Here is a 26,108-nt window from a genome sequence, read left to right as displayed (position 1 = left end):
AAAGCATTAACAAAACGCGCCTACGGATTCTTGAGCGTGCGTTTCTTTGTGGTTGCCGAACCAGACATTCGCCTCGCCACCCTGGCGCTTATCAGACCACTTATACCGCTGGTAAGCTCGTCAATAGCTGTCCACCTCTCCCCCCGAATGCCAGCCTGTCCAAAGGCTGGTCAAAGCGCTACGTTGCCGTTGCCGTTGCCATGTTGAAATCCTGCGCTCCCTCGTTCGTTCTTCTTTCGATGTTTAAACCTACATACCAATGCCAAATAACTAACAAAAGCAAAAAAAAAAAAAAAAAAAAAAAAAAAGAAAACTGCAAATAGTCCCTGTATAATACCAAATGCCAACTCTCCAGTTCCAGTGTCAGCTTCAAATTCACTTTCACGTTCTTTTTACTTTGAGATTGTGTTACACGTGTTGCCGCCGTAATCAGTAGTGTTGTAAAGTACCCCAGACTAAGACTAACTCTGTAAACATACACGTACATACATGCATACTTATATCACAGCTTTCTATACAACACCAGCCAACATCAAACAACAACAACAATTACACACACCTTCAACCAAAAAGCACACAAGTAGCTTTGCTTTCAAACTAAGTTATGGTTTTCCGTTTCCAGTAGTACGCTGTCTCTAATTCTCTCTAAAACTGCTCTACAATAACAATAAATAATAACAACAGCAACCCTGCGTCAGTAACAACACAACGCTAAGCCACATGCACCACCACAACCACAACCACAACACTCTCACCACACACGCCCACATGTTTCTTTGTATCGTAGTTAGTGCTGACTTTCCAGTTGCTCTTTGACACATACTCGTACTCGTTGGTAACTGTTCCAGCAGAGTCCAAACTAATCGTCAACTCTCTCTTGCAGCCGAATGAAGCTTTGCCCAATTTACAAACACTTAAGGGTTCCAAGTCGAGCCTCTTTATGGGGTCTACACTCTTCGGCTTCGATCACTTCGGCACTGCCGATAAGGATGACAAGTCCGGCAAGGAGAAGGACAAAACACCACCAGAGGAGTGCAATCGCAAGCTACCGATTATCAATCCGCTCGTGCGGTTGCCCAATTGGCCCAGTAAGTAGACAACAACTGAGATACCAGCCCAACAAATAACTTATGCGACTTATGTATACTTTATCCTCAGATCTCACCAATGGCACTGGATTTATTTCCAAGTGTTTGCTCGCCAATGCGGACACTCTATGCGCTGCAGTTAGTCCGCTCATGGATCCCGATGAGACGCTGCTTGCGGGTTACCATGAGAAGTGCGTGATGAATAACTATTTCGGTATTGGCATCGATGCCAAAATCTCGCTGGACTTCCACAACAAGCGGGAGGAGCATCCAGAGAAGTGTCGCTCACGTGCCCGCAATTATATGTGGTATGGTGTGCTGGGCTCGAAGCAGCTCCTACAAAAGACCTGCAAAAATCTGGAGCAGCGTGTGCAGCTGGAGTGTGATGGACAGCGCATTCCATTGCCCGAACTTCAGGGTATTGTCATCTTAAATATACCCAGCTTCATGGGCGGCACCAACTTTTGGGGTAACACCAAGAAGGACGACATCTTCCTCCCACCCAGCTTCGATGATCGCGTTTTGGAAGTTGTGGCCGTCTTTGGATCGGTACAAATGGCCGCCTCTCGCCTCATTAATCTGCAACATCATCGCATTGCTCAATGTCAGAGCGTACAGATTAATATTCTTGGCGATGAGGAGATACCCATACAGGTGGATGGTGAGGCCTGGCTACAACCACCCGGCATGATACGCATTTTGCACAAGAATCGTGTCCAGATGCTGTGTCGTAACCGCAGTTTGGAGGTATCCTTGAAGAGCTGGCAAGAGAAACAACGTCAGCACAGCATTTCCATTCAACGTGACGCCTCGTCGACTGCCTCGGAACATGCCACCTCTACCGATGAAGTCATTTCGGAGCGTGAGTGCTATGTGCTGCTCAATTTCATTGAGGCTGTCAGCTCTTTGGTGAAATGGGTCAAGTTCTTGATCATATCCCATCCGGCACTGCAACACGATCTTTACGAGGTAGCCTGCCGTGCCAGTGAGGCCCTGGAGTCTATACATCCCCAGGGCAAGCTGCTGGAAGGTCCCTCGTTGCGCACCAAGCTGGTGGAGGTCATCGATTCGTCGCGTCAGCTTTATGACGATGCTTGTACTTTGCTCAGAGATCGTGGACACAGTCTCATATTGCGTGAGGATCTGGAAACTAAATTGAGTGCAGCATTGGCCAACATGGAAATGGAGCTGAAGAAATGTTCCGTTCAAAAGTGCATCGATGGCAAGCTGCGTGCCTACTTTAATGTCCTGGCACCCAATGAAGAGGTAATCACAATAGATTTAAATTTTATTTCAGTGCGTTAGTTCGTCTGTCCGTCTGTATGAACTCCAATACATTTTGAATCATAACAGCTAGGTTCACCAAACCAGGAAGGTAGCTTGAGCTTATTGGCATGCTGATCTAGTTAATTACAATCCATGCATAGGTCCAACCTCTTATATAGTATTGCTGCAATAGAAAAATGTCTATTATTCATTTTTGTCATTTTATTTATAAGCTTTGTAATTATACATTTTTAATATTCGTCATTTGTAATAAATCTATTCTTTCTTAGTCCGATGGTCGCCGGAAATCCCGTCTCTTCTGGGTACGTCTACGCTCAGGCTCTACCGCCGGTCAACAACAGTTCAAGCCACCGCTCACCAACACGCGTGAGGCTGCCAATAACTGGAGCGTCAATGAGGTGGTCACCTGGCTGGAGACTATGCAGCTATCCGAATATGTGGATAGCTTCCTAAAGAACGATATTCGTGGCAAGGAGCTGTTGACACTAGGCCGGCGAGATTTGAAGGACTTGGGCGTTGTAAAAGTAGGTCATGTGAAGCGCATCCTGCAGGCTATTAAGGATTTGAGCGAGAACTAAATCGAACCCAACTATGCCACTACAATCAAAATTGTTCCTGTTTTGTGAGAGGGGAGGGAAGTAGAGAGAGGGGGAAAGTGTAGGGGAGATTGTTTAATGAACTACCGGCTAGTACAAAAATCAGTCTTCGAAAGCCGCTCTTAGAGTTTGTTGTGCTTGGGATATGTTAAGGCATTTTGTGTGGCTGTTTAGTGTTGTAAGCGAACAGTAAGAGTGTTAGTTTTTTTATGGGAAAAATGCATAACACAATCACTATTTATAGGCTAGCTTAGCTAACGAAAACAAAATTAACAAAACAAACTGAAATCGGGTGGGAATAATTGAGTGAACGCGCCTAACTCTAAAGCTCGATTTTAGGAGCGGGGCTAACGAACAAAAATCTCTTTAATTATTTCAAAACTATTTAAATTATAAATGATTTCGTTTCAAGAGAAAGAAAACGAAGATTATTTCAAAACTATTTAAATTATAAATGATTTCGTTTCAAGAGAAAGAAAACGAAAACAGCTATTTAGTTAAAAGAGACTTGCCTATCATTTTCTGATCTAGTCATGTAAGCGCAAATAACTGAATTTCATTTTTGGATTTGTCAAAAGCAAAATTATTGAATTGGCAGCAAAACGAATTTAAATGTAGTGGCACATGCAAAACCAAAAGGATATTAATTAACAGCAAACCCAACAACTAGTTTTTAAGAAAGCAAGCAGCGTTTAAGATCCCATTTACGCTTAACTCTTTTTCAAATTCGAAAATCGATTAGGAAAATGACTCGTTTATACCTTTAGACCCAAACAAAAAACATTCTAAATTAATAAGCAATTTAATTTTTATAATTGTAAACCCAAAAGACAAATATCTATTTTAAAACCAATCTCGACATATTATTGTATTATTAATTATACCTTCTCTAAGCTATATACATACTATACATACATGCATACATAAATCGTGTAAATGTTTCCCAACATTGTTGTGTCGAACCCATGCTAACATTATACTCGTAATTGTAACAAAGAAAAGTCTGTTTGATGTGTCATTTTTTGTGGTAACCAAAAATTAAGATAAAAAAAAACCAAAAGCAAATGAAATTCGTTTATTTATAATGTACATGGAATTTAGTTACTAAATTTAAAGCGTTTTTTTCGTCATAAGTTTAGGTCCTAGGGCAAGTACCAGTAAGTGCGGAGCACTTCGGTTCGGTGCGGTGCGCCAGTGTTTCCGTTAGTTTGGTATGTATTTCAAAATTTAGCTAGATTGTAAAACTCGGATTAAATTTGTGTGTTGAAGACCTTTTGGTATACCTTTTAATTGTTTGGTGAAGCAAAGCAAGCAACTTTTATCAAAAATGTAAGAAATGAAAAACCCAACATTCGAATTAAGAGAATTGTGCTAAATTTTTATAGTTACCTATTTTCGATTAGCAAAAGTATATACATACATATTTACATATATATTATACTATATATATACATATATATATATGGCTGCATATACATCGTACACCATGTCTGTGTGAGAAAACCAAGAATACCTTTATTTTAGTTTTTCTAAAGTAAGTCGTTTCCAAATGTTTGCTCAAGTTGTCTCCAGTTGAGCGAGTTTTTGAAACGAATAATTCTAACTAATAATAAACAATAACAAATCTCTTGAGCGACGTCTATAAATTATATTTTTTGATATATAAGTATAAATGGGCCCAGACCAACTCGATTGATTTGTTGTAAACCTTTGCAATATAATTTCAAGTAATACCTACAACAACACTCTCAAGCTGCACATTTCTTTAAGTGTGTTGAATAAATACAATTTTTGAGATATATTTGTGAAATATCTGAACTATTTACGCTTACGTTTAAAAAATTTAAATTAAATTAAATTAATAAAACTAATTTAAACTGAATTAAAAATTTAAACATATACACGAACTTTTCGTTACACAAATATACTTTGTGTAATCCGAAAACATTAAAAATTATATAACTAATACAAATGAATAACTTAAATACATACGTGTAAGAAAAAATCCCAGAACATTTTTTCGACACATGTATTTTCGACCTAACTTTAAAGCAATTTAGAATGCAAATTCATGATTAGACAAAAAGCTGAAATTTCCTCAATTATTCACTTATGTTAAGTTCCTTAATCATTCAAAAACTTCTACTTTTCCTTTCATTTTTTTAGCTTTGGTTTTAACAACATTTTTCTGGAATCTAAATTCTAAAAATCATGTGTTTCCTTATTTAAAATACTGTGATAACAGCATTCTATACTCTTAAAATGTGTAAAGTATATAAATTTGAAAAATAAATAACTTAAAAATTAAATAATACAAATACTCATAATAGCCAATATGCGAAAATGTAATGTTTTTTTTTATAAAAAGCACAAAAACAATTGGTATGTATTTCAAAATTATGTCAACTATATTATTACAATATTATTTCATTTATCGTTTTCATATGTAAAAAAAAAAACTCTTACTGCAGCTATTCATACAAAAAACAACAACTTGTATATTACTCGCTCTAACTACACTTTCTTCATTTAAAAATAAAAAATATACGCTGCCGCTCTATAAAACAGCGACAATATATTTATCAAAGTAAAAGGCTTGTATCATGTAAGAGAATTTGTAGGGAAATGTAATCTGATTTGTTTTGAAATATGTTTTAGTGGAGGGTAGTGTATATTTTTATTTCGCATACTTAATACACAAACAAACTACAAATCCATATTAAATACGTTTTCTTAGAAGAAAAACCAAAAAGCATTAACAAAACGCGCCTACGGATTCTTGAGCGTGCGTTTCTTTGTGGTTGCCGAACCAGACATTCGCCTCGCCACCCTGGCGCTTATCAGACCACTTATACCGCTGGTAAGCTCGTCAATAGCTGTCCACCTCTCCCCCCGAATGCCAGCCTGTCCAAAGGCTGGTCAAAGCGCTACGTTGCCGTTGCCGTTGCCATGTTGAAATCCTGCGCTCCCTCGTTCGTTCTTCTTTCGATGTTTAAACCTACATACCAATGCCAAATAACTAACAAAAGCAAAAAAAAAAAAAAAAAAAAAAAAAGAAAACTGCAAATAGTCCCTGTATAATACCAAATGCCAACTCTCCAGTTCCAGTGTCAGCTTCAAATTCACTTTCACGTTCTTTTTACTTTGAGATTGTGTTACACGTGTTGCCGCCGTAATCAGTAGTGTTGTAAAGTACCCCAGACTAAGACTAACTCTGTAAACATACACGTACATACATGCATACTTATATCACAGCTTTCTATACAACACCAGCCAACATCAAACAACAACAACAATTACACACACCTTCAACCAAAAAGCACACAAGTAGCTTTGCTTTCAAACTAAGTTATGGTTTTCCGTTTCCAGTAGTACGCTGTCTCTAATTCTCTCTAAAACTGCTCTACAATAACAATAAATAATAACAACAGCAACCCTGCGTCAGTAACAACACAACGCTAAGCCACATGCACCACCACAACCACAACCACAACACTCTCACCACACACGCCCACATGTTTCTTTGTATCGTAGTTAGTGCTGACTTTCCAGTTGCTCTTTGACACATACTCGTACTCGTTGGTAACTGTTCCAGCAGAGTCCAAACTAATCGTCAACTCTCTCTTGCAGCCGAATGAAGCTTTGCCCAATTTACAAACACTTAAGGGTTCCAAGTCGAGCCTCTTTATGGGGTCTACACTCTTCGGCTTCGATCACTTCGGCACTGCCGATAAGGATGACAAGTCCGGCAAGGAGAAGGACAAAACACCACCAGAGGAGTGCAATCGCAAGCTACCGATTATCAATCCGCTCGTGCGGTTGCCCAATTGGCCCAGTAAGTAGACAACAACTGAGATACCAGCCCAACAAATAACTTATGCGACTTATGTATACTTTATCCTCAGATCTCACCAATGGCACTGGATTTATTTCCAAGTGTTTGCTCGCCAATGCGGACACTCTATGCGCTGCAGTTAGTCCGCTCATGGATCCCGATGAGACGCTGCTTGCGGGTTACCATGAGAAGTGCGTGATGAATAACTATTTCGGTATTGGCATCGATGCCAAAATCTCGCTGGACTTCCACAACAAGCGGGAGGAGCATCCAGAGAAGTGTCGCTCACGTGCCCGCAATTATATGTGGTATGGTGTGCTGGGCTCGAAGCAGCTCCTACAAAAGACCTGCAAAAATCTGGAGCAGCGTGTGCAGCTGGAGTGTGATGGACAGCGCATTCCATTGCCCGAACTTCAGGGTATTGTCATCTTAAATATACCCAGCTTCATGGGCGGCACCAACTTTTGGGGTAACACCAAGAAGGACGACATCTTCCTCCCACCCAGCTTCGATGATCGCGTTTTGGAAGTTGTGGCCGTCTTTGGATCGGTACAAATGGCCGCCTCTCGCCTCATTAATCTGCAACATCATCGCATTGCTCAATGTCAGAGCGTACAGATTAATATTCTTGGCGATGAGGAGATACCCATACAGGTGGATGGTGAGGCCTGGCTACAACCACCCGGCATGATACGCATTTTGCACAAGAATCGTGTCCAGATGCTGTGTCGTAACCGCAGTTTGGAGGTATCCTTGAAGAGCTGGCAAGAGAAACAACGTCAGCACAGCATTTCCATTCAACGTGACGCCTCGTCGACTGCCTCGGAACATGCCACCTCTACCGATGAAGTCATTTCGGAGCGTGAGTGCTATGTGCTGCTCAATTTCATTGAGGCTGTCAGCTCTTTGGTGAAATGGGTCAAGTTCTTGATCATATCCCATCCGGCACTGCAACACGATCTTTACGAGGTAGCCTGCCGTGCCAGTGAGGCCCTGGAGTCTATACATCCCCAGGGCAAGCTGCTGGAAGGTCCCTCGTTGCGCACCAAGCTGGTGGAGGTCATCGATTCGTCGCGTCAGCTTTATGACGATGCTTGTACTTTGCTCAGAGATCGTGGACACAGTCTCATATTGCGTGAGGATCTGGAAACTAAATTGAGTGCAGCATTGGCCAACATGGAAATGGAGCTGAAGAAATGTTCCGTTCAAAAGTGCATCGATGGCAAGCTGCGTGCCTACTTTAATGTCCTGGCACCCAATGAAGAGGTAATCACAATAGATTTAAATTTTATTTCAGTGCGTTAGTTCGTCTGTCCGTCTGTATGAACTCCAATACATTTTGAATCATAACAGCTAGGTTCACCAAACCAGGAAGGTAGCTTGAGCTTATTGGCATGCTGATCTAGTTAATTACAATCCATGCATAGGTCCAACCTCTTATATAGTATTGCTGCAATAGAAAAATGTCTATTATTCATTTTTGTCATTTTATTTATAAGCTTTGTAATTATACATTTTTAATATTCGTCATTTGTAATAAATCTATTCTTTCTTAGTCCGATGGTCGCCGGAAATCCCGTCTCTTCTGGGTACGTCTACGCTCAGGCTCTACCGCCGGTCAACAACAGTTCAAGCCACCGCTCACCAACACGCGTGAGGCTGCCAATAACTGGAGCGTCAATGAGGTGGTCACCTGGCTGGAGACTATGCAGCTATCCGAATATGTGGATAGCTTCCTAAAGAACGATATTCGTGGCAAGGAGCTGTTGACACTAGGCCGGCGAGATTTGAAGGACTTGGGCGTTGTAAAAGTAGGTCATGTGAAGCGCATCCTGCAGGCTATTAAGGATTTGAGCGAGAACTAAATCGAACCCAACTATGCCACTACAATCAAAATTGTTCCTGTTTTGTGAGAGGGGAGGGAAGTAGAGAGAGGGGGAAAGTGTAGGGGAGATTGTTTAATGAACTACCGGCTAGTACAAAAATCAGTCTTCGAAAGCCGCTCTTAGAGTTTGTTGTGCTTGGGATATGTTAAGGCATTTTGTGTGGCTGTTTAGTGTTGTAAGCGAACAGTAAGAGTGTTAGTTTTTTTATGGGAAAAATGCATAACACAATCACTATTTATAGGCTAGCTTAGCTAACGAAAACAAAATTAACAAAACAAACTGAAATCGGGTGGGAATAATTGAGTGAACGCGCCTAACTCTAAAGCTCGATTTTAGGAGCGGGGCTAACGAACAAAAATCTCTTTAATTATTTCAAAACTATTTAAATTATAAATGATTTCGTTTCAAGAGAAAGAAAACGAAGATTATTTCAAAACTATTTAAATTATAAATGATTTCGTTTCAAGAGAAAGAAAACGAAAACAGCTATTTAGTTAAAAGAGACTTGCCTATCATTTTCTGATCTAGTCATGTAAGCGCAAATAACTGAATTTCATTTTTGGATTTGTCAAAAGCAAAATTATTGAATTGGCAGCAAAACGAATTTAAATGTAGTGGCACATGCAAAACCAAAAGGATATTAATTAACAGCAAACCCAACAACTAGTTTTTAAGAAAGCAAGCAGCGTTTAAGATCCCATTTACGCTTAACTCTTTTTCAAATTCGAAAATCGATTAGGAAAATGACTCGTTTATACCTTTAGACCCAAACAAAAAACATTCTAAATTAATAAGCAATTTAATTTTTATAATTGTAAACCCAAAAGACAAATATCTATTTTAAAACCAATCTCGACATATTATTGTATTATTAATTATACCTTCTCTAAGCTATATACATACTATACATACATGCATACATAAATCGTGTAAATGTTTCCCAACATTGTTGTGTCGAACCCATGCTAACATTATACTCGTAATTGTAACAAAGAAAAGTCTGTTTGATGTGTCATTTTTTGTGGTAACCAAAAATTAAGATAAAAAAAAACCAAAAGCAAATGAAATTCGTTTATTTATAATGTACATGGAATTTAGTTACTAAATTTAAAGCGTTTTTTTCGTCATAAGTTTAGGTCCTAGGGCAAGTACCAGTAAGTGCGGAGCACTTCGGTTCGGTGCGGTGCGCCAGTGTTTCCGTTAGTTTGGTATGTATTTCAAAATTTAGCTAGATTGTAAAACTCGGATTAAATTTGTGTGTTGAAGACCTTTTGGTATACCTTTTAATTGTTTGGTGAAGCAAAGCAAGCAACTTTTATCAAAAATGTAAGAAATGAAAAACCCAACATTCGAATTAAGAGAATTGTGCTAAATTTTTATAGTTACCTATTTTCGATTAGCAAAAGTATATACATACATATTTACATATATATTATACTATATATATACATATATATATATGGCTGCATATACATCGTACACCATGTCTGTGTGAGAAAACCAAGAATACCTTTATTTTAGTTTTTCTAAAGTAAGTCGTTTCCAAATGTTTGCTCAAGTTGTCTCCAGTTGAGCGAGTTTTTGAAACGAATAATTCTAACTAATAATAAACAATAACAAATCTCTTGAGCGACGTCTATAAATTATATTTTTTGATATATAAGTATAAATGGGCCCAGACCAACTCGATTGATTTGTTGTAAACCTTTGCAATATAATTTCAAGTAATACCTACAACAACACTCTCAAGCTGCACATTTCTTTAAGTGTGTTGAATAAATACAATTTTTGAGATATATTTGTGAAATATCTGAACTATTTACGCTTACGTTTAAAAAATTTAAATTAAATTAAATTAATAAAACTAATTTAAACTGAATTAAAAATTTAAACATATACACGAACTTTTCGTTACACAAATATACTTTGTGTAATCCGAAAACATTAAAAATTATATAACTAATACAAATGAATAACTTAAATACATACGTGTAAGAAAAAATCCCAGAACATTTTTTCGACACATGTATTTTCGACCTAACTTTAAAGCAATTTAGAATGCAAATTCATGATTAGACAAAAAGCTGAAATTTCCTCAATTATTCACTTATGTTAAGTTCCTTAATCATTCAAAAACTTCTACTTTTCCTTTCATTTTTTTAGCTTTGGTTTTAACAACATTTTTCTGGAATCTAAATTCTAAAAATCATGTGTTTCCTTATTTAAAATACTGTGATAACAGCATTCTATACTCTTAAAATGTGTAAAGTATATAAATTTGAAAAATAAATAACTTAAAAATTAAATAATACAAATACTCATAATAGCCAATATGCGAAAATGTAATTTCAAAATACTGTATACTATACTATAATTGCCCAATCCAAAATGTAAATGTCACGATTCGCTCAGAAAATGCAATCCAGAACTACTCGTACTTATATGTAACACTGTAAACAATCATATTTGCATGTAAAAATATTACACACCCGAAACCCATACACAAAAAATATTTATATTGTAATTGTAAAATCTTGTAATTGAACCAAAACACAATATAGTTTAAAATCTTGTAGCAGCGATCGAAATTTTTAAGCACACCCGCAAAAACCTAAACAACATAACAGTTAATACACCAATTTGAATTAAAATTGTATTACAGGCGTATATACGAGTATGCTATGCAATAAAAAATATATTTCTTACCCCCAAATAATATGCAAATTATAATACGAACATTTTTCTGCGGAGAAAATTAATAATAATAAATAACAATAAAAACAAAACACAAAACAAAAATCTAATTGCATTTTTTATTTGAAAATCGATTTCAAAATACAATTTGTTTTGCAATTGGTGAGCGTGAAACATATATGATCTGCAGGATAAGGGAAATCAATGTAGGCATGATCTTTACTTTTAAACCATACCAGGTAGGGGCTCAAAACTCGGTATGTGGGCTCGTCTTATCCATACGCTTAGCAATTGTATTGCAAACCATTATTTTATATACCAAACATAGAAAAATTCGATCCTAAACTTTTTTTCCTTTTTATATAAATATTGTATTTTAAAGTTAAAAGTGACTTTCCATAATCTAAAGTTTGAGCTAAACGGACTCATTAACTATCATAGAACAACAAATTCAATTTATTTGAAAAACGTAGATAAAACGCCGTTTTCGAGACCGCCGATGGTTTACTATCAATAGTTCCACTATCTACATCTTTAAGGACTTCAGTAGTTGTTTGTTATATAATAACGTATAACATGTAAAGTAAGTAATCACGCAACCCAAAAATAATTTACTAATTACCTATAATAAGCTTTTTTTATTCAAAATTAAACAGGTATTATAAAAAATTAAAATTTAATCATTACTTACTATTTTCCACTAGTTAGCCATTACTTACTCGTTCTATTTACTTCTGTTTAGAGTTGAATTAAAAACAATATTTAAAACGTTTATACGCAGTTTTATTTTATTTGATTCATACACTTTTTAAATGTTCTTTATATTCAACCATCACTTGTGTTCTTTATGGTTTTTTATTATGTATTTTTTATGTGAGAATTTGTTAGTATATATACCTTTTTTGTATATGGTTTTTTATTCTGTATTTCTGAAGGCTATTTGGTGTGCCTCTTTTGTATTACAATTCGGAAAATTATCGTTTGAAATGTTTCATTATTGTTTATGTTGTATACTTGTCTTATTGCAAATTGTGAAATTGTTAAAAAAAATATATATAATTAGGCGATTAAGGGCATGAAAAGTTATTTTTAAAATGTGACATTCATTTTGTCGCAAAGTTGAAACTATAAAATGCCTTTTTGGATTGAAAATATCCTTAATTAATTTTGTTTATGTTGTTCTTTAAAGCCTGCACACTTTTTGAAATCGAACTGCCATTTCAATTTTCTTTTTCATATTTTATTTCATGTTTTTTGTGTATATATATATAGTACTTAGTTAATTATGTAGACAAGCTAAATAATTTGAATGTTCGTATATATTAGAGTTGCCTAAAATTGTTTAAGTAGTTGTAGTTGTTCGAACCAAATAATTTGAAAAGTACGTCAGTTTTGTTTTCCAAACTAATCGTATTTCTGTAGATTGTGTGTGAATTTTTAGTTGTGTGCTTTTCATGCTATTTGGCTTAAATTGTTTGAGGCTATATGTTTGCTTACATTTATTACTAACTAGAATTGGATTTTGAGTTTATGAAAACTTTTAGAATGGACTTACTAAACAAATGTTTTTCTTCCGCCATTTCTTCTTTTGTTATGTTTTGGATTTTATGCTGGGGCACTTGATAATATGCATATGGTAACATTTAAGTTTATTTTGTAACTCAACAGTTTCGAATAACAAACAGTTTCATCATGAAAAATATATAAAAAGTGTTTAACTGTTTAATAAATACCACTGAAGCGTCTGAGTGTATGTCTTTTTTTGTTTTCCTTTTTTTTTTTTTTGTGGGTACTTTTTTAATAAAAATATATGCAAGCAACAATTAAGCTCAATACTGAAGTTAATCACAAAACTTATTGTATTGAAATTTTAACTTCAGTTTTCATTTTAAACTACACATTACTAAGATTTGTTTAACACTTAGGCTCTTCATTTCAATGAACTTAAGTGTTGAGTTGAGGTTAGCCTACAACTTAGGTAGAACTGAATGCAAACTAAGCATAGTTTCTGTTTTTGTAATAATTTAAATACATTTGTCTTCTTTGTACTTGAAAATAAATTTAAGTGCTGTTTACTCGATCCCTTCATTTGCAAACAACACACATAATTTTATTTAAAAATCGCAACTTTTCGCTTTCAAATAGGTCTCAATTTTTACGTACGTATTTATAATGTGGAGATATGCCGCAAACTAGTTTCTCAATTATGTACTTCAAAGCTTCCTAAATTACACACTATATGTATTGTATATAGAATTTTGTTAGCATTTCGCATTTCATATTATATTTTTAATGTCGTCTCTTTATTAACCATCATTGCCTTTCTGTATGTCTTGTATTAGCCAAAATCACTTAAATTATGTATCATAAATATCATTTTCGTATTTGTATTTCATGTGCAAAAACTATTATTTTTAATTTCTTAAACTGTTGACGGATCACCTTATGCAATAACCCAATGCTCTGCATATTGCCTTTAGTTTAATGTGTGTTTTTTTTTAATTTGAATCTCTCTTTTTTTCATGGAAATTACAAAAATGTGAGTTGCAAGTTTGTGTTGTCCTTGACTTTTATACATTGCTCACTTTTTGGACGGGTCTCTGTGGTGATGTTTAGCCCTGTTTTGAATGCATGTCTTGGGTTTAATGATTTTCTTTTTATTACAAGGTTCACTTTTATTGCAACGTATACAATAGTTTTACTTTACTCTTGTTCTTGTTGTGTGGGTACTTAAGGGGTAGGCAGTGAAAGTAAGTGTTTCTGGTGTTTTGCTTTACTTGAATATAAGTAGTTTCTTGTATAGGTGAAGCTCGTGCCTGACCAAATTGCTTGAAGACCATTGCTTTATTTGTAATGAGCTGCCAACAGTAATTGGAAATTGTGTGCAAATCATTTCTATTTGAAAGTTTCCTTTCTTCTACTCTAAAATGATTACTTTTATATGCTCGCTATAATTTCCTCTTACTGCTGCTTGACATCGAACAGCCTAAATGCTCAGGATAAATTTGAAAACTAGTGATTTATTTCGTTCTCCTGCTAAGAAAGCAAGTCCCAAAGATATAGACTGAGAGATAGAGTTAGATAGTACATGAGTGTTAAAAGTATTTTCAAATACAAGCAGTTGGCCACTTAGGAAGTTACAATCTTTAATTTCAATTTCCGAAATGAAAACAAATTATCGAGCGATAAGAATGATTAGGAATACAACCTTTCTGGCTTTCCTTAATTTTAAGTCCTCAACTTTTAGGTTTCTTGATTCAATTTTAGTGGGGGATCTCGTTTGGTAAATTACTCCAAAGGGTTGCCTCCAACTTAACTAACAGGGCAACCAGATGTTGACACTTTCATCTTTGATTTACAATTTGAACTCTCAATTATACATTCACAATTTAAATATTTTTAGCAGTTTCGGTGAAACCCACATGCAAGCGAATGCCAATGGACCCAAAGGCATTATTATATTATTCCATACAAATTTTTATTAAAAAAGTCGTATAAATATCGACAAAAAGAAACTTAATTTTACGAACTATACCCTGATGTTTGAAAGGCTTTTGAAATTGATGAGTGGCTGAGAGTGGAGATGACAAAAGTACTTGTATATCTCAATCATTATAGTAAAATTAAAATAAATATATGTTCTTTAGGCAATTTCAAAATACACTTTTAAAGTGCCTTTATGAAATAAACTTTAACAATTTAAAATTAAATATTTCGAATTTATCCAGCTTTTTTTTTTTAATTGCCTGGACATTTAAATTATCTTGACCTCATAACCTTTTAAATGACCAACTGTAAATACTTTGTAGGATTATAAGAGTAATGTTTGTGTATGTGTCTATGTATGCTGTTATTATTGGGTGTGTGTATTTGAGTTTGTTTTGTTTTGTTTGCTTTAGGCGGCATTTTCTTAGTAAATCGTACTCGCATATATAAGTATTTGCTCATATAGTATGTGTTATTGGGTTTTCAAATACAATTTGCATTGAAAACACGCAAATTTGTTTGTTTTTATTTTGTTGTTGTTGTTGTTGTTGTGGAATCATTTTTCCAAATAATACAATTACAGAAAAATGAGAAACAATCGCAATTTAGACATTCTCTTCCTTATTGCTGCTGCCCCCCCAAAAGCGATCGAAACGGTCACGAGCCTTTTCCAGCACATCGGCGGCCGTGGTGCGTGCAGTCGATGCCGTGTTTGTGGTGGTCGCCGTCGATAACGAGGACGAGGTGGTTGTGGTGGTGGTCGCGATGGCGTCGATAACTCCCTCACCGGCCAACTTGGACGTATCGCAGCGCACGGCGCCGCCCGGTTGGGGGCCCTGGGCATAAGGCGTTAAAGTTTTGCCATAGGCAGCGGCGCTTGTGGTCGGACTGCAGCCGCTGCTGCTCAGCAGGTCCTTTTTCCAGGCTGTGTGTGAGTAGTGGAAGTGGAGGGGGAAAGTTTTGGAAATAGTGTTTGGTTATGTTACGTAAAGTTTTGTCAGCATTACGTTTGTTACGCTATGTGTGTTTTGGCTTTGTTGCATTTGCTTTTTAATTAAATTGTTTATTATTTTTCTATAATAATGGGTTCTTTTTAATTTGCTTATTGCGGTTTTGCGAAATTTTGGCTTAATACTGAAATACGCATTATTGATATTTACGCTTATATTGATTGGCATTTCTGGTGTTGTTGTTTTTGTTGTTGTTGAGATTTTGAGAGTTTGGTTAACGTACGTTTTTGTTGAGTGATGATTCGATTCGATTTTGGTTTGGTTTTTGGTTTGAATGATGGTTGTGAGTAGCGATACATACATATATAAATACATATACAGATACATATATTTAAATACGAGTTATAATATAAATACTTGTAAAAGCGATTCTTGGTTTTGGTTTTTGGTATTACGATTTACGATTTACGAGTTGATTTCATTTGATGTCGGTTTTGGTTTTTATGGAAGTTGCGTTTTATTTTTGAAGCGTGCTTTAAGGCTTACCGTCCATTTTAGCCTGTTCGGTTAGTTGTGGCGGTGCCGATTGTGGTGGCGGTGGTGGTTTTTCCACTGGTGTCGACGCTTTAATCTCGCTCTGTGGTCGGCTATAGCTCTCACCTGAAAATATGATAGATGTTGCTTTTAAAAGTATTTCCACAATCAAATGCATTCGGGTGTTACCCTCTTTGACATTCTGTGTCACAGTGAATGTCTTTCCTGTGTCCAAGGGTACCGTCCAGTTAACTGGATCGGGCGAGCGCATTATAATCTGCTCAGGACTCTTAACCCTTGTGGGCTCCGGTGGCGATTTCACCAATGGCTCATCGGGCACCTCGGGCACTGGCTGTGGACTGCAGCTGGAAATTGAAATTGCAGTCTCTCGACCATCCTCGCCCTCGTCTGTTGGTGCAAAATATTAAAAAAATATATTTAAGCTCCTCGATTGGATAGGTATTCGTGGCTGTAAATGCTTTCAAATTAACTTCATTAGAGGCGCATTTTATGTAAGAGTATTTATGCTGCTGCAGCTGTTGAGTTTTTCTCTCTTCTTCGTTTTCTTTTAAAGCAAACTTAGTGATTGAGTTTTTGCTGGTTAGTAAGTTGTAACATAAAATTGAAATAAATAGCATATTTTGGTTTCTTCTTAAATCAAAACTTAGTCAACATATTGCTGTGTAAGAACTTAAAGCTTCAACTTAAACGAACTCAGTAAACTGAAGCACATATTAAGCATAAAGCTTAAAAGGCAACATAATTGGTTAGTACGAAAAAAATAATGTTAATTAATCAATTTGTATGTTTTCTTCATTTCTTCTTTTTCGTAAAAGCGCACAACATGAAAATAACAGCATGCCACAATTAACAGACACTTAACATTGAGTTAACATCGAATGCAGAGCAAAGCTTTCACAATGTTATAGAGAAAGTTTTCGCTAAATTCAAAGCACGCACAAAACTAAGGAGCAAAATATTGTTAAATAGAAATGTTTTTTGTTTTTGTTTATTATTGATTGTTGGGGGGAGTTTATGTTCCAGTATGGGGCGCAACGACAACGGCAGCGCCGACAGAGCACCTGTTCTCAAAACCTTCTCTACACTGATGGAATAATAACTTGGTAGAATCATAAAAGATTGATTGTGTCAACTTATTCCATGCTTGATTCAATTAAGTATTGTGAGAACATAAGATAATACGTTTTTTCTTAAGAAGTTTCAAGAAATTGAATAAAATTTGCTTTCTTATTGCATTTTTCTCGGCAAATATGCATATAAGTTATGTTTAATTTGGAACCGACGACTAAAGCCAGTCGTATTTGGAACCATTATTATCTGCTTTTATCATTTGTGTATACTTCTCATTTTTCTGTGATTGTTTGTATCAAGCAACGTGGTTTGGGTCCGAAGTTTATATTGGATAACAAAAAAATCAAATGAATATTCAACTAGATATAATAGAGAAATTGAATTGCTTTGTAAATTAAAGGTAAAACATATATTGCCATTAGCGTAGGAAACAAATTTTCCACAATCTTCTTCAAGCCCTATCATAATAATTAATGTATCCCATTGTTCTTTTAGAAAACTAAAACAAAAAATATCCCATACTCTATAGGTTTCTGAGAACCGTCGCAACCGTTGCTGACTCTAGTAATTGCTAAACCAAAATGCTCGCGAAAAGGGGCCCATCATTTATGATTTCGATTATATTTTATTTTAAGTTATTAATATAATGTAACTAAGTTCCCTTTTAATTTTTGATTTTACCAAGTAATCCATCAGTGTAGACTTACCTTTAATAAATATAAATCTACCTTTGCTGAAAACTTACTTATGTTCTGTATTTTAACAACCTGTGAGTGCTTAGCTTTCTGAACCTTCCTTCGTTTTCAACAGATGCTTTAAAAATTAAACACCTCCATTTGAATTGCACGAACACCCAAATGAGTAAGAAGTGTGATAGTAATATTAAAAAAAAAACTGTGATAAATTATTAAAATGTGTTTAGACTATTTGCTGCAAGCAACTATTGAGAAATTGTAGCTTAATTTCCAAGTAAGCTTTCTAAACATCTTTGACTAAATACCCTTTATGTATTTGGTGTTTGGTGTCCTTGTATGACTTGTGTTGTCTGTGTTTAAATTATAGAACATAAAGAAAACTCTATGGGGGAGAGGGGCAATAAAACACTACACTAAGCTACAAACACCAACATAAATACGAGTATATAGTTAATAGTAAGTATAAGGAAAATTATGCATTTGCAGGGCGGAGGGGGCAGACAGTTGTGTGAACAGAAGGCGAAACTACAAATGATATGATACGCATATACTATACAAGATGATACATGTCTATAATATTTCGTTTCTCATTATATACACACAGCTGAAAATACAACATTTACAAACATTTATTACAACAACAACTAACATTTAGTAATGCTTTTGGTATCAGGTTTTCATTGATTTGTTTTCTTTTTCTGTTTTTTCTGCAATTTTACAAACAATTTTGAATGTTGCAATACTTGTGTTTTTTGTTTCTTTAAAAGTTGACAACCCTGTGGAATAACGAGGTACAAACTAACTACAATTTTGTGTACAAAGTTCAAATCCAATCTATAAACTAATAAATACACACATGATTCCACACGGTCAGAACAGAACGACAACAGAAGTTCAAATAAATTTGTGTGGTTTTTTTTTTGCCAATTTGGGATGCCAATTTAGTAAATAATAATTCTAATAACTTGTTCACTAATTATGCGTGTGTGCGCCACGAATCGTTTGGTGTAAAATGCTCAATTATTATTAGTATTTAAAATTGTTATTTTGTTTTTTGCTTGTTAGGATTAATTTGGTTTTTTTTTACAAAAGTTGCAACACAAACATTTCGCGCAGATCTCATTTTACATTTTACAGCATTTCCATTTTAGTAATTCTTTAAGAGTTTTTAGTAATTTTTATAAAGGTGTTTCAAATTGGTTTCTTGAAGAGATTTTTTTTGTTTTGTTTTTATTGATTTTTTTTTTGTTGAGATTAGTTTTGCGGACAACTCTACTCACTTTCAGCCAATTTTTTATCCTGACCTGGTACCGTTAGCCGTTTGATGTTGATGGTGGCAGGACGGGCCGGATTTGTTGTTGCCGATGTTGTTGCCAAAGTTGTTGTTGTTGCTGCTGCTGCTGCTTCTGCTTCAGTTGCTGTTGCAGTGGCAGTAACAGCTGATGCAGCTGCTGTTGCGGTTTTAGTTTGCGGCTGCTGCTTTTGTTGCTCTGATTTTGGTTGTTGTTGTTGTTGTTGTTGTTGTTGTTGCTGCTGTTGTTGTAGTTGTTGTTGTTTTTGCTTATTCTGCTGATGCTTCGCACTATTTGCAATACTACCACTACCAGCACCAACATTACTACCCATACCAATGCAACTAATATTCGATCTATCTTTGTCTTTCTTACGCATTTGTTGTTGTTGCAGTTGTTGTTGCTGAGCGCTTTTGTATGGCGATGATTTATTAATTTTGCTGTTGGTCTTGCTTTGTGATGTTTGTGATTGATTAGCATGAAGCTGATTAGCAGTAGCTTTAGATGCTGTTGCTGTCGCTGATGCTGCTGTTGTTGTTGTTGCTGCTGCTGCTGCTGTTGTTGTTGTTGTAGTGGTAGCTGCGCGGCCTGGAGCTGCAGTTGTCGATGTTGCGGCTACTCTACCGTTAGGCGGTGGTAGGGAACTACTTTTATTACGGGAATGGATTGTTGTGGATAGGGTGGCTATAAAAACGTAAGCAGGTTGGTTTTGTTTTGGTTTTTGGATAGTCGATTTTTCAGATGTGTTTTTTCATTTTTTTCACATATCGCATATATGATTATGCAAAAAACAAAATGCAGATGTAAAAAATATCGTTTTAATATGTATACAAACATTTGTTTAATTATTTTCAAAAGCAAAATAAAATGTAAACAAAAATACTGTCAAATGTAAAAAGAAAAATAAGACAATTTAAAAAAAAGCTTAAAATGCATTTACTGAGCGCACGTTCGAGTTCTTTCATTTTTTGTTTGTTTCTTCTTGATGTGTTAGAGACAATTTGTTAATAAGTATATCAAATAGTGTTAGTCTACTAAACTAGAACTATGCGAACATAAAACAATATTTCTCAAACTTGCTGAATTCGTTGAGGTTTTAATTAAAAAAATAAATAAAGTAAGTGCAACTTTCCGCCCTTTCAATCTATTCAGCCAGCTTCATACATAATTAAATTTATATTAACGAGCTGCGAATTCTTGTATTTAACAATAAAAAAGTATTGCAAATGACCCCATTCTTGTTTTTAGCTTTTTTTTAAATCAAAAACAACTATTGTTACTCTCAAAAAAATTTTAAAACAAAATCATTATTATCAATTCAATTATTATTATTATCAAAACCTTAATTGCTTTAATTGGCGCTTTCATTCACTTTTACAAAGCAAATAACTTCAAGACTGGCTGTGCAGTCAGCAAACCTATGTAGCGAACCCTCAAAAGTATGCTTTAAAAATTGTAAGCTCGCTTCTGTTTCCACAAAATTAAAGTTTACTCGGAAACAAGATAAACAGTACAGAAAAGCCCTGACGTTGGAAGGAATCGAATATTTTTTTGTTGCAATAGCATGTACTTTTCAATACGTTGAGCAAGCCTATCGAGTCTTATTGATCTCTTATTTTCTTTACCATGGCAACTATAGGATATGTCTGGCTGATTTGACTCATAACTATATATGTTTTATATAAAATCGCTTCTTTTCAACAATCTGTCCAAAACCTTAAACAAGCTTCCTTGCAAGTATATAAATAATACTTATACTATTGTAAAGGCATTTTAATTAAATTTAGATCAAGAAGCTTTAGTAAGCTTTAAGTGTAGTGAATTAAATTAAACTTAAGAGTTAAGTGAAGTCAGTCTCTTCCTCCTTAAATTTGTACCGAAAGTTATTTTGTTTTTGTTTTTATTAACTTGTATACATAAAGCTTTTCAACAACAACTTGAATATATTTTACACATTGTACGTAATTTTGTACACTTATAACTAAAAATGAAGAAATAATAAGAAAATTGTTAGACACAACACTCAGTATTTGGTTTGCAGTTTTTGGCACTGACATTGTTAGTATGCATTAATTATTACTTACAATTACGTTTTTATTGTTTAGTTAGTACTTTGGTTAGTGAGCTTTAAGTTATTCGAATTTAGTTTGTTAGTATTTGTTCACTCAACATGCCAAACTATAGAATGTTTATTCAAAAGACCAATCAAACGGTTCATTACAAAAACATTGAATAAAATTATGAGAAATAAAAACTAAAAATTATAAAATAACCGCATGACCAGAGACTAATCTAACAAAAATATAGTTACGTACTGTTTTGTTTGTTAATGAACTATTTTGATTTTTTGTTTTTTTTTTTTTTTTATTAGACACTGAACTAATGTTTGATTTGAAGTATGTTTAGATATGAACGTACTAGCTTTTAGTTGTGAAAGAGTTTTTGTCTAAATAAGAAACTAAACTAGAATTTTGACAAACCAAAGTAGATTGCAACTCAAATGGAACAAATGCAAAACAAATAAGGCACTCAAAAGATAAAACGTAACAAACTCAACTCAGGCCAATGAACTCATGAAATATATAGACACATATCTATATATATATGTATGCGAACTAATCGTAACTCTGAACCAAAAAGAGAAACAAGGCAATGAACGCATAACGTACGAAAGAATCGTGCGTTCGTTATATTCCTTGGTGGGCGGGCTGCGCAACGTTATGCTACTTACATGGGCGTGCCTTACGTTCACTTCCGGCCGAGGCTGCTGAGGTCGCCGATGTCGGTGTCTTTTTGCGAGCGGTGGGCGCTTGACTCGCCGAACGTATCTGGCGCTTGGGTGATTCATTCTCAACGACGCCAGGACCCACCGATTGTGAGCGTGCTGAATACACACGCACGCACACACACACGGATGAGCAGATGTGATTTGGATTTTCGATTTGGATTTTTTTTTAATATACGTATTTTGTTGTTAAATGGCAGTTGGTGGTGGTGGTTGTGGTGGTGGTGGCGTTTTTTGATCGATGATAGAAGTACGAGTGATATGTTTTAATTTTTAGTCGCTTTCTTCAACAATTTTTTATTGATATGCTTAGTGAGTTTTTCATTTTCTACCAGTGGGTGTAGTGTGATTAATAACTATTATAAGCAATATAATGCAATTGGAACACTACAAATAATGCCTTTATCCCAATCACTTAACTTAGCACGACATATTTATCTAGCATCTCTATACAAATGATAGTCAATGCTGCTAGCATTTATAGTTGATCTATTAATGCTGAAATTTTAATTCCTAAGTTTACGGAAAATGCGGAAAAATAAACAATGAAAATGCACGCCTACAGCTTCTGCAAAATTTTAACCTCGACTCGTTCTGATGCCATTTTGATAATGATATGAATAATTACTTTCCATCCAATTTCAAATGTTCTTCACCAAATCCGGGCTTTGGCCTGTACCTAATTGCTATACTTGGATAACTTAGGCCTAACAAACATTCTGTACACAACGATATCTTAATGCTAAAACGCAAGTTCAAAAAATTCAACAAAACCTAGAGAGAGATAGCAAGTTACAAAAAATGTTTGTGCATAATTCTCATATTCAAACATTTTCTTGGTGCACCTTATAGGAATATTTAACAACATAAACATAGTATAATCCTTCAATGAAAAGTGCAAACTAAAAGTTGAAAGCATTGGAGCAAACTAGTTTTACTTAAAAACAAATCATAAAAAGAAACAAAAACAAAATATCAATAACAGGGCGTATACTTATTTTGGCGTGTGTAGAATTGTGACCTCTTTGGTTACACTAGAGAGTGCTCGTGTTTGTGTTTCTTGGTTTCATTGTTGCTTAATATATACGAGTATATAAAAATAAAGAAGAGTTTTCTATTCGTGTGTTGCGTGTAGAATTTCTAATTAACTGTTGGGCTTGTGAGGGTGGTTTATATTTTTCTATGGAAAGGAAATTGAATGTTACTCACTTTTAAGTACTTTCTTGGGGCTGCCCTTCTGTGGACTACCCTTCTGGGGCGAGCCATGGCGTGACACGGCCGTCTTCTTGGGACTGCCACGTTGAGACTCCGACTCACGTTTGGTTATAGCAGGCATTAGCTTTTCGCGCGTTGGCGATGGCAACAGTGCACCCTCCTCCACATCTACAGGAGCTTTGAAAAATTAGAAAAAACAACGTTGGACCTAAAAAAACAAGTGCCCCACTCACCTGGGCCTGTGGTGCGTTCCAAGTGATGGCGTATATTACTAAAACGTGCTGGCAGTGCTGATATCTCATCCTTATTATCAATCAAATAGGCTTGGCCAGGAACTCGTGGCTTTTGTGGCTTTTGCAATGGCGTGGATTTCTTATTATTCTCCTGCTCCTTCTCCTCCTTGGTTATAGGTCTAAGTTGATAACAAATTTAGTTAATTATATATGGCATAGCTAATTTGATTTTACTTGCCTGTGCACGGTAGTAGCTAAAGACAGTGCTGATAGCGAGCTACGCTTTGAAACCTGATCCCAAAGATCCCTCTGTTTCTTATACAATTCGGGATCAATTTCTATGCCCCAGCCGCGACACTAAAAACGGAAGTATGTTATGGAAATATTTATAAATGATCGCATGATAGCTTAACATGTTGAATGAATCTTTTATTTTGGCTACAAAGATTGTTATCGAATATGTAACTCTCATTAACTAACTATTTATTCTTCTGAAGAAAGGTTTGTATATTAATATTTATTTTATCTCTAAGGTCAAAGTTGCTTCTATATAAATTTTCATTATTTACCAAGTCTTCTCTTTGTTGTTCACTTTCTTACTTATCTTGAATTTTCTCTTATTCGATACTCGATTAGTATTCGTACTAGTCTATCACTGCCATCATCTCTGAAGAGTAGTTTTTTCGCATTTTAGTGAGTGAAACCGTTGAAAATCCGCTTAGTATCCCAAGCTTCTTATGCTTTTATGCATTTTTATTTAGTCATGACAGTGGCTACTCACCTTATACTCGCCGGCCTTCTTGCGCATCTCAACCATCTCTTTGAACCACAAATCCAAGTTCGGTTTCGATTGCGGCGGTGCGGTGCCATTCATGACCACCAACTGACCACCGGCCTGCTGGTGTGGCTGGTGCTTATTGTCCAACTCATCCTTGGCATCGGCGAAGCCAAAGTTCTCCCTTTTCGTGATGAAGTGATTCAGACGCTCCTGATCGATTGTTTGCGAGAAAGGACGTGCCGCAATCTTACGCTCCACAATAGTTACTTGCCTGTTGATTGGATGGGCGAGTTGCAGTTGGATCAAAAAAAAAAGAGAAGAGAAGCACACAAACACACATACAAAATACAACAGAAATAGATTTTCAATCAGGTTAACGAAAGGGGAAATGGAATGTTAAAAAAGAGCATTTCTAAACGAATTTTAAATGTGAGTTGCAGGTGCGTCGCGTTGCATGCAACGAATGTATTATATGGCTATGGCTGGGGTGATGTTAGAGACTGTTAGACTAAATGACATCGATTGAGTTGAATTGGCTACGACTATAATGGAGACACATATATTAGACATGGACATCGCTATCGATGGCTGGCAGCGTCTATATGATGGGCATGGTTGAGAAGCTCGTGAGCATGATATTCAATTAATTAATTTATATGTACAAAGATGAATGGTAAGAAACATAATTAAATGCATTTCATACTTCTCGTGTGTTTTTCTATCATCCGTATCGCTAACCAAAGGCTCCAACTCATGTAGAGTAGCTGAAAGCACACAGATTGAAACTTTAATACAAGGCAATATACAAGGCATACAACAATTCATTATTGTTATTCATTATTGTTAATAATTTGTTCGTTTGTTATTCATTTACATAAGAGTTCATAATGAAAATATAATTGTTAATTTGCATTTCTTTTAGTAGGTAACTAAAGGGGAAAAAGTTGCTGTTGTTGTTTATAAAAAGAAACCAAAAAGTGGTCAGAATAAACTTTGCAAAGTGTTTTTGAATTACGGCTAAGTTTGAACTTAGAGGTGAGTATTTATACAGCAAATAAATGAGCGAAAAGCAGCGCTTGGTTAGGTGGTTCAGTGGTTAGTGTGGCTGGTGTGTGGGTGGTGGTTAGTGTTGATTAGAATTGGAGAGCAAAGAAAATGTTGAAATGTTGATCGGAACTTTTTTTTAAATGAATAGCAGAGGCAGTTTTTTTTTTATTTTGTTTTCTGCTTCAATCAATCAAGTTTTTGGTTTTGTTCGTGTGATTGGTGGCATTGAGTTGAAATTGAAACTAAAATTGAAGAAAAAGTTGTTGAATTTTGTTGAAGCGTGTTCGGTTGGTTTTTAAGTAATTTGAGGCACTTTTGCAAATATAGAACGAAATTCAAACCAATTTTTATTTTATTTGAGAAATTTGAAATTATAATCATTGAGTTGTACGAGTATGCAGCGTAGTGTAATATCATTTTTTTTTTTTTTGTCTATTGCTTTTATTTGATTTTGAAATGCACTACAGCCAATATTTATTTCAGGCTATACTATGAAGCTTCTTAAGCTTTTAGCGAGGAGGCACAAACGCAAGACAAAAGCTTTTGCAATGGATTGAGTTCTTCTATTTTATGTTTGCGTTCGATGAGGCAGCAATTGAATATGCAGATAGGTAT

General features: G+C 35.3%; 3 protein-coding genes across 6 annotated transcripts in view; 2 read left to right on the top strand and 1 right to left on the bottom strand.

The window, feature by feature from the left end:
- LOC115623425 (diacylglycerol kinase eta) overlaps window positions 1-4,797 on the top strand; it is a 63,033-nt gene extending 58,236 nt beyond the window's left edge. For all 4 annotated transcript variants that reach the window (XM_030517752.1, XM_030517753.1, XM_030517751.1 and 1 more), the window contains 3 exons: window positions 884-1,088; window positions 1,159-2,354; window positions 2,645-4,797. In XM_030517752.1, the coding sequence (XP_030373612.1) occupies window positions 884-1,088; window positions 1,159-2,354; window positions 2,645-2,953 (1,710 nt within the window). In that variant the 3' untranslated portion in view covers window positions 2,954-4,797. The remainder of the gene's footprint in view (window positions 1-883; window positions 1,089-1,158; window positions 2,355-2,644) is intronic.
- LOC115623815 (diacylglycerol kinase eta-like) lies at window positions 4,458-10,515 on the top strand. Its single transcript, XM_030518358.1, has 5 exons — window positions 4,458-4,463; window positions 5,709-5,831; window positions 6,506-6,806; window positions 6,877-8,072; window positions 8,363-10,515. Exons 1-5 carry the CDS (start codon window positions 4,458-4,460, stop codon window positions 8,669-8,671), a joined length of 1,935 nt encoding a protein of 644 aa, XP_030374218.1. The 3' UTR covers window positions 8,672-10,515.
- A 4,646-nt stretch (window positions 10,516-15,161) lies between these two features.
- The window catches only part of LOC115623510 (mucin-5AC), a 53,716-nt gene continuing 42,769 nt past the window's right edge, over window positions 15,162-26,108 (bottom strand). Inside the window, exons 7-16 of the mRNA XM_030517889.1 lie at window positions 25,150-25,210; window positions 24,450-24,717; window positions 23,907-24,025; window positions 23,669-23,847; window positions 23,430-23,603; window positions 22,167-22,319; window positions 19,424-20,119; window positions 16,546-16,764; window positions 16,369-16,482; window positions 15,162-15,797 (exon numbers count right to left, since the gene is read on the bottom strand). Coding sequence (XP_030373749.1) covers window positions 15,478-15,797; window positions 16,369-16,482; window positions 16,546-16,764; window positions 19,424-20,119; window positions 22,167-22,319; window positions 23,430-23,603; window positions 23,669-23,847; window positions 23,907-24,025; window positions 24,450-24,717; window positions 25,150-25,210 — 2,303 coding nt within the window. The 3' untranslated portion in view covers window positions 15,162-15,477. The remainder of the gene's footprint in view (window positions 15,798-16,368; window positions 16,483-16,545; window positions 16,765-19,423; window positions 20,120-22,166; window positions 22,320-23,429; window positions 23,604-23,668; window positions 23,848-23,906; window positions 24,026-24,449; window positions 24,718-25,149; window positions 25,211-26,108) is intronic.

Source organism: Scaptodrosophila lebanonensis, unplaced genomic scaffold (assembly GCF_003285725.1).
Source record: "Scaptodrosophila lebanonensis strain 11010-0011.00,11010-0021.00 unplaced genomic scaffold, SlebRS2 tig00000053-arrow-pilon, whole genome shotgun sequence".
Taxonomy (NCBI): Eukaryota; Metazoa; Arthropoda; class Insecta; order Diptera; family Drosophilidae; genus Scaptodrosophila; species Scaptodrosophila lebanonensis.
This window is presented reverse-complemented; position numbering and strand designations above follow the sequence as displayed.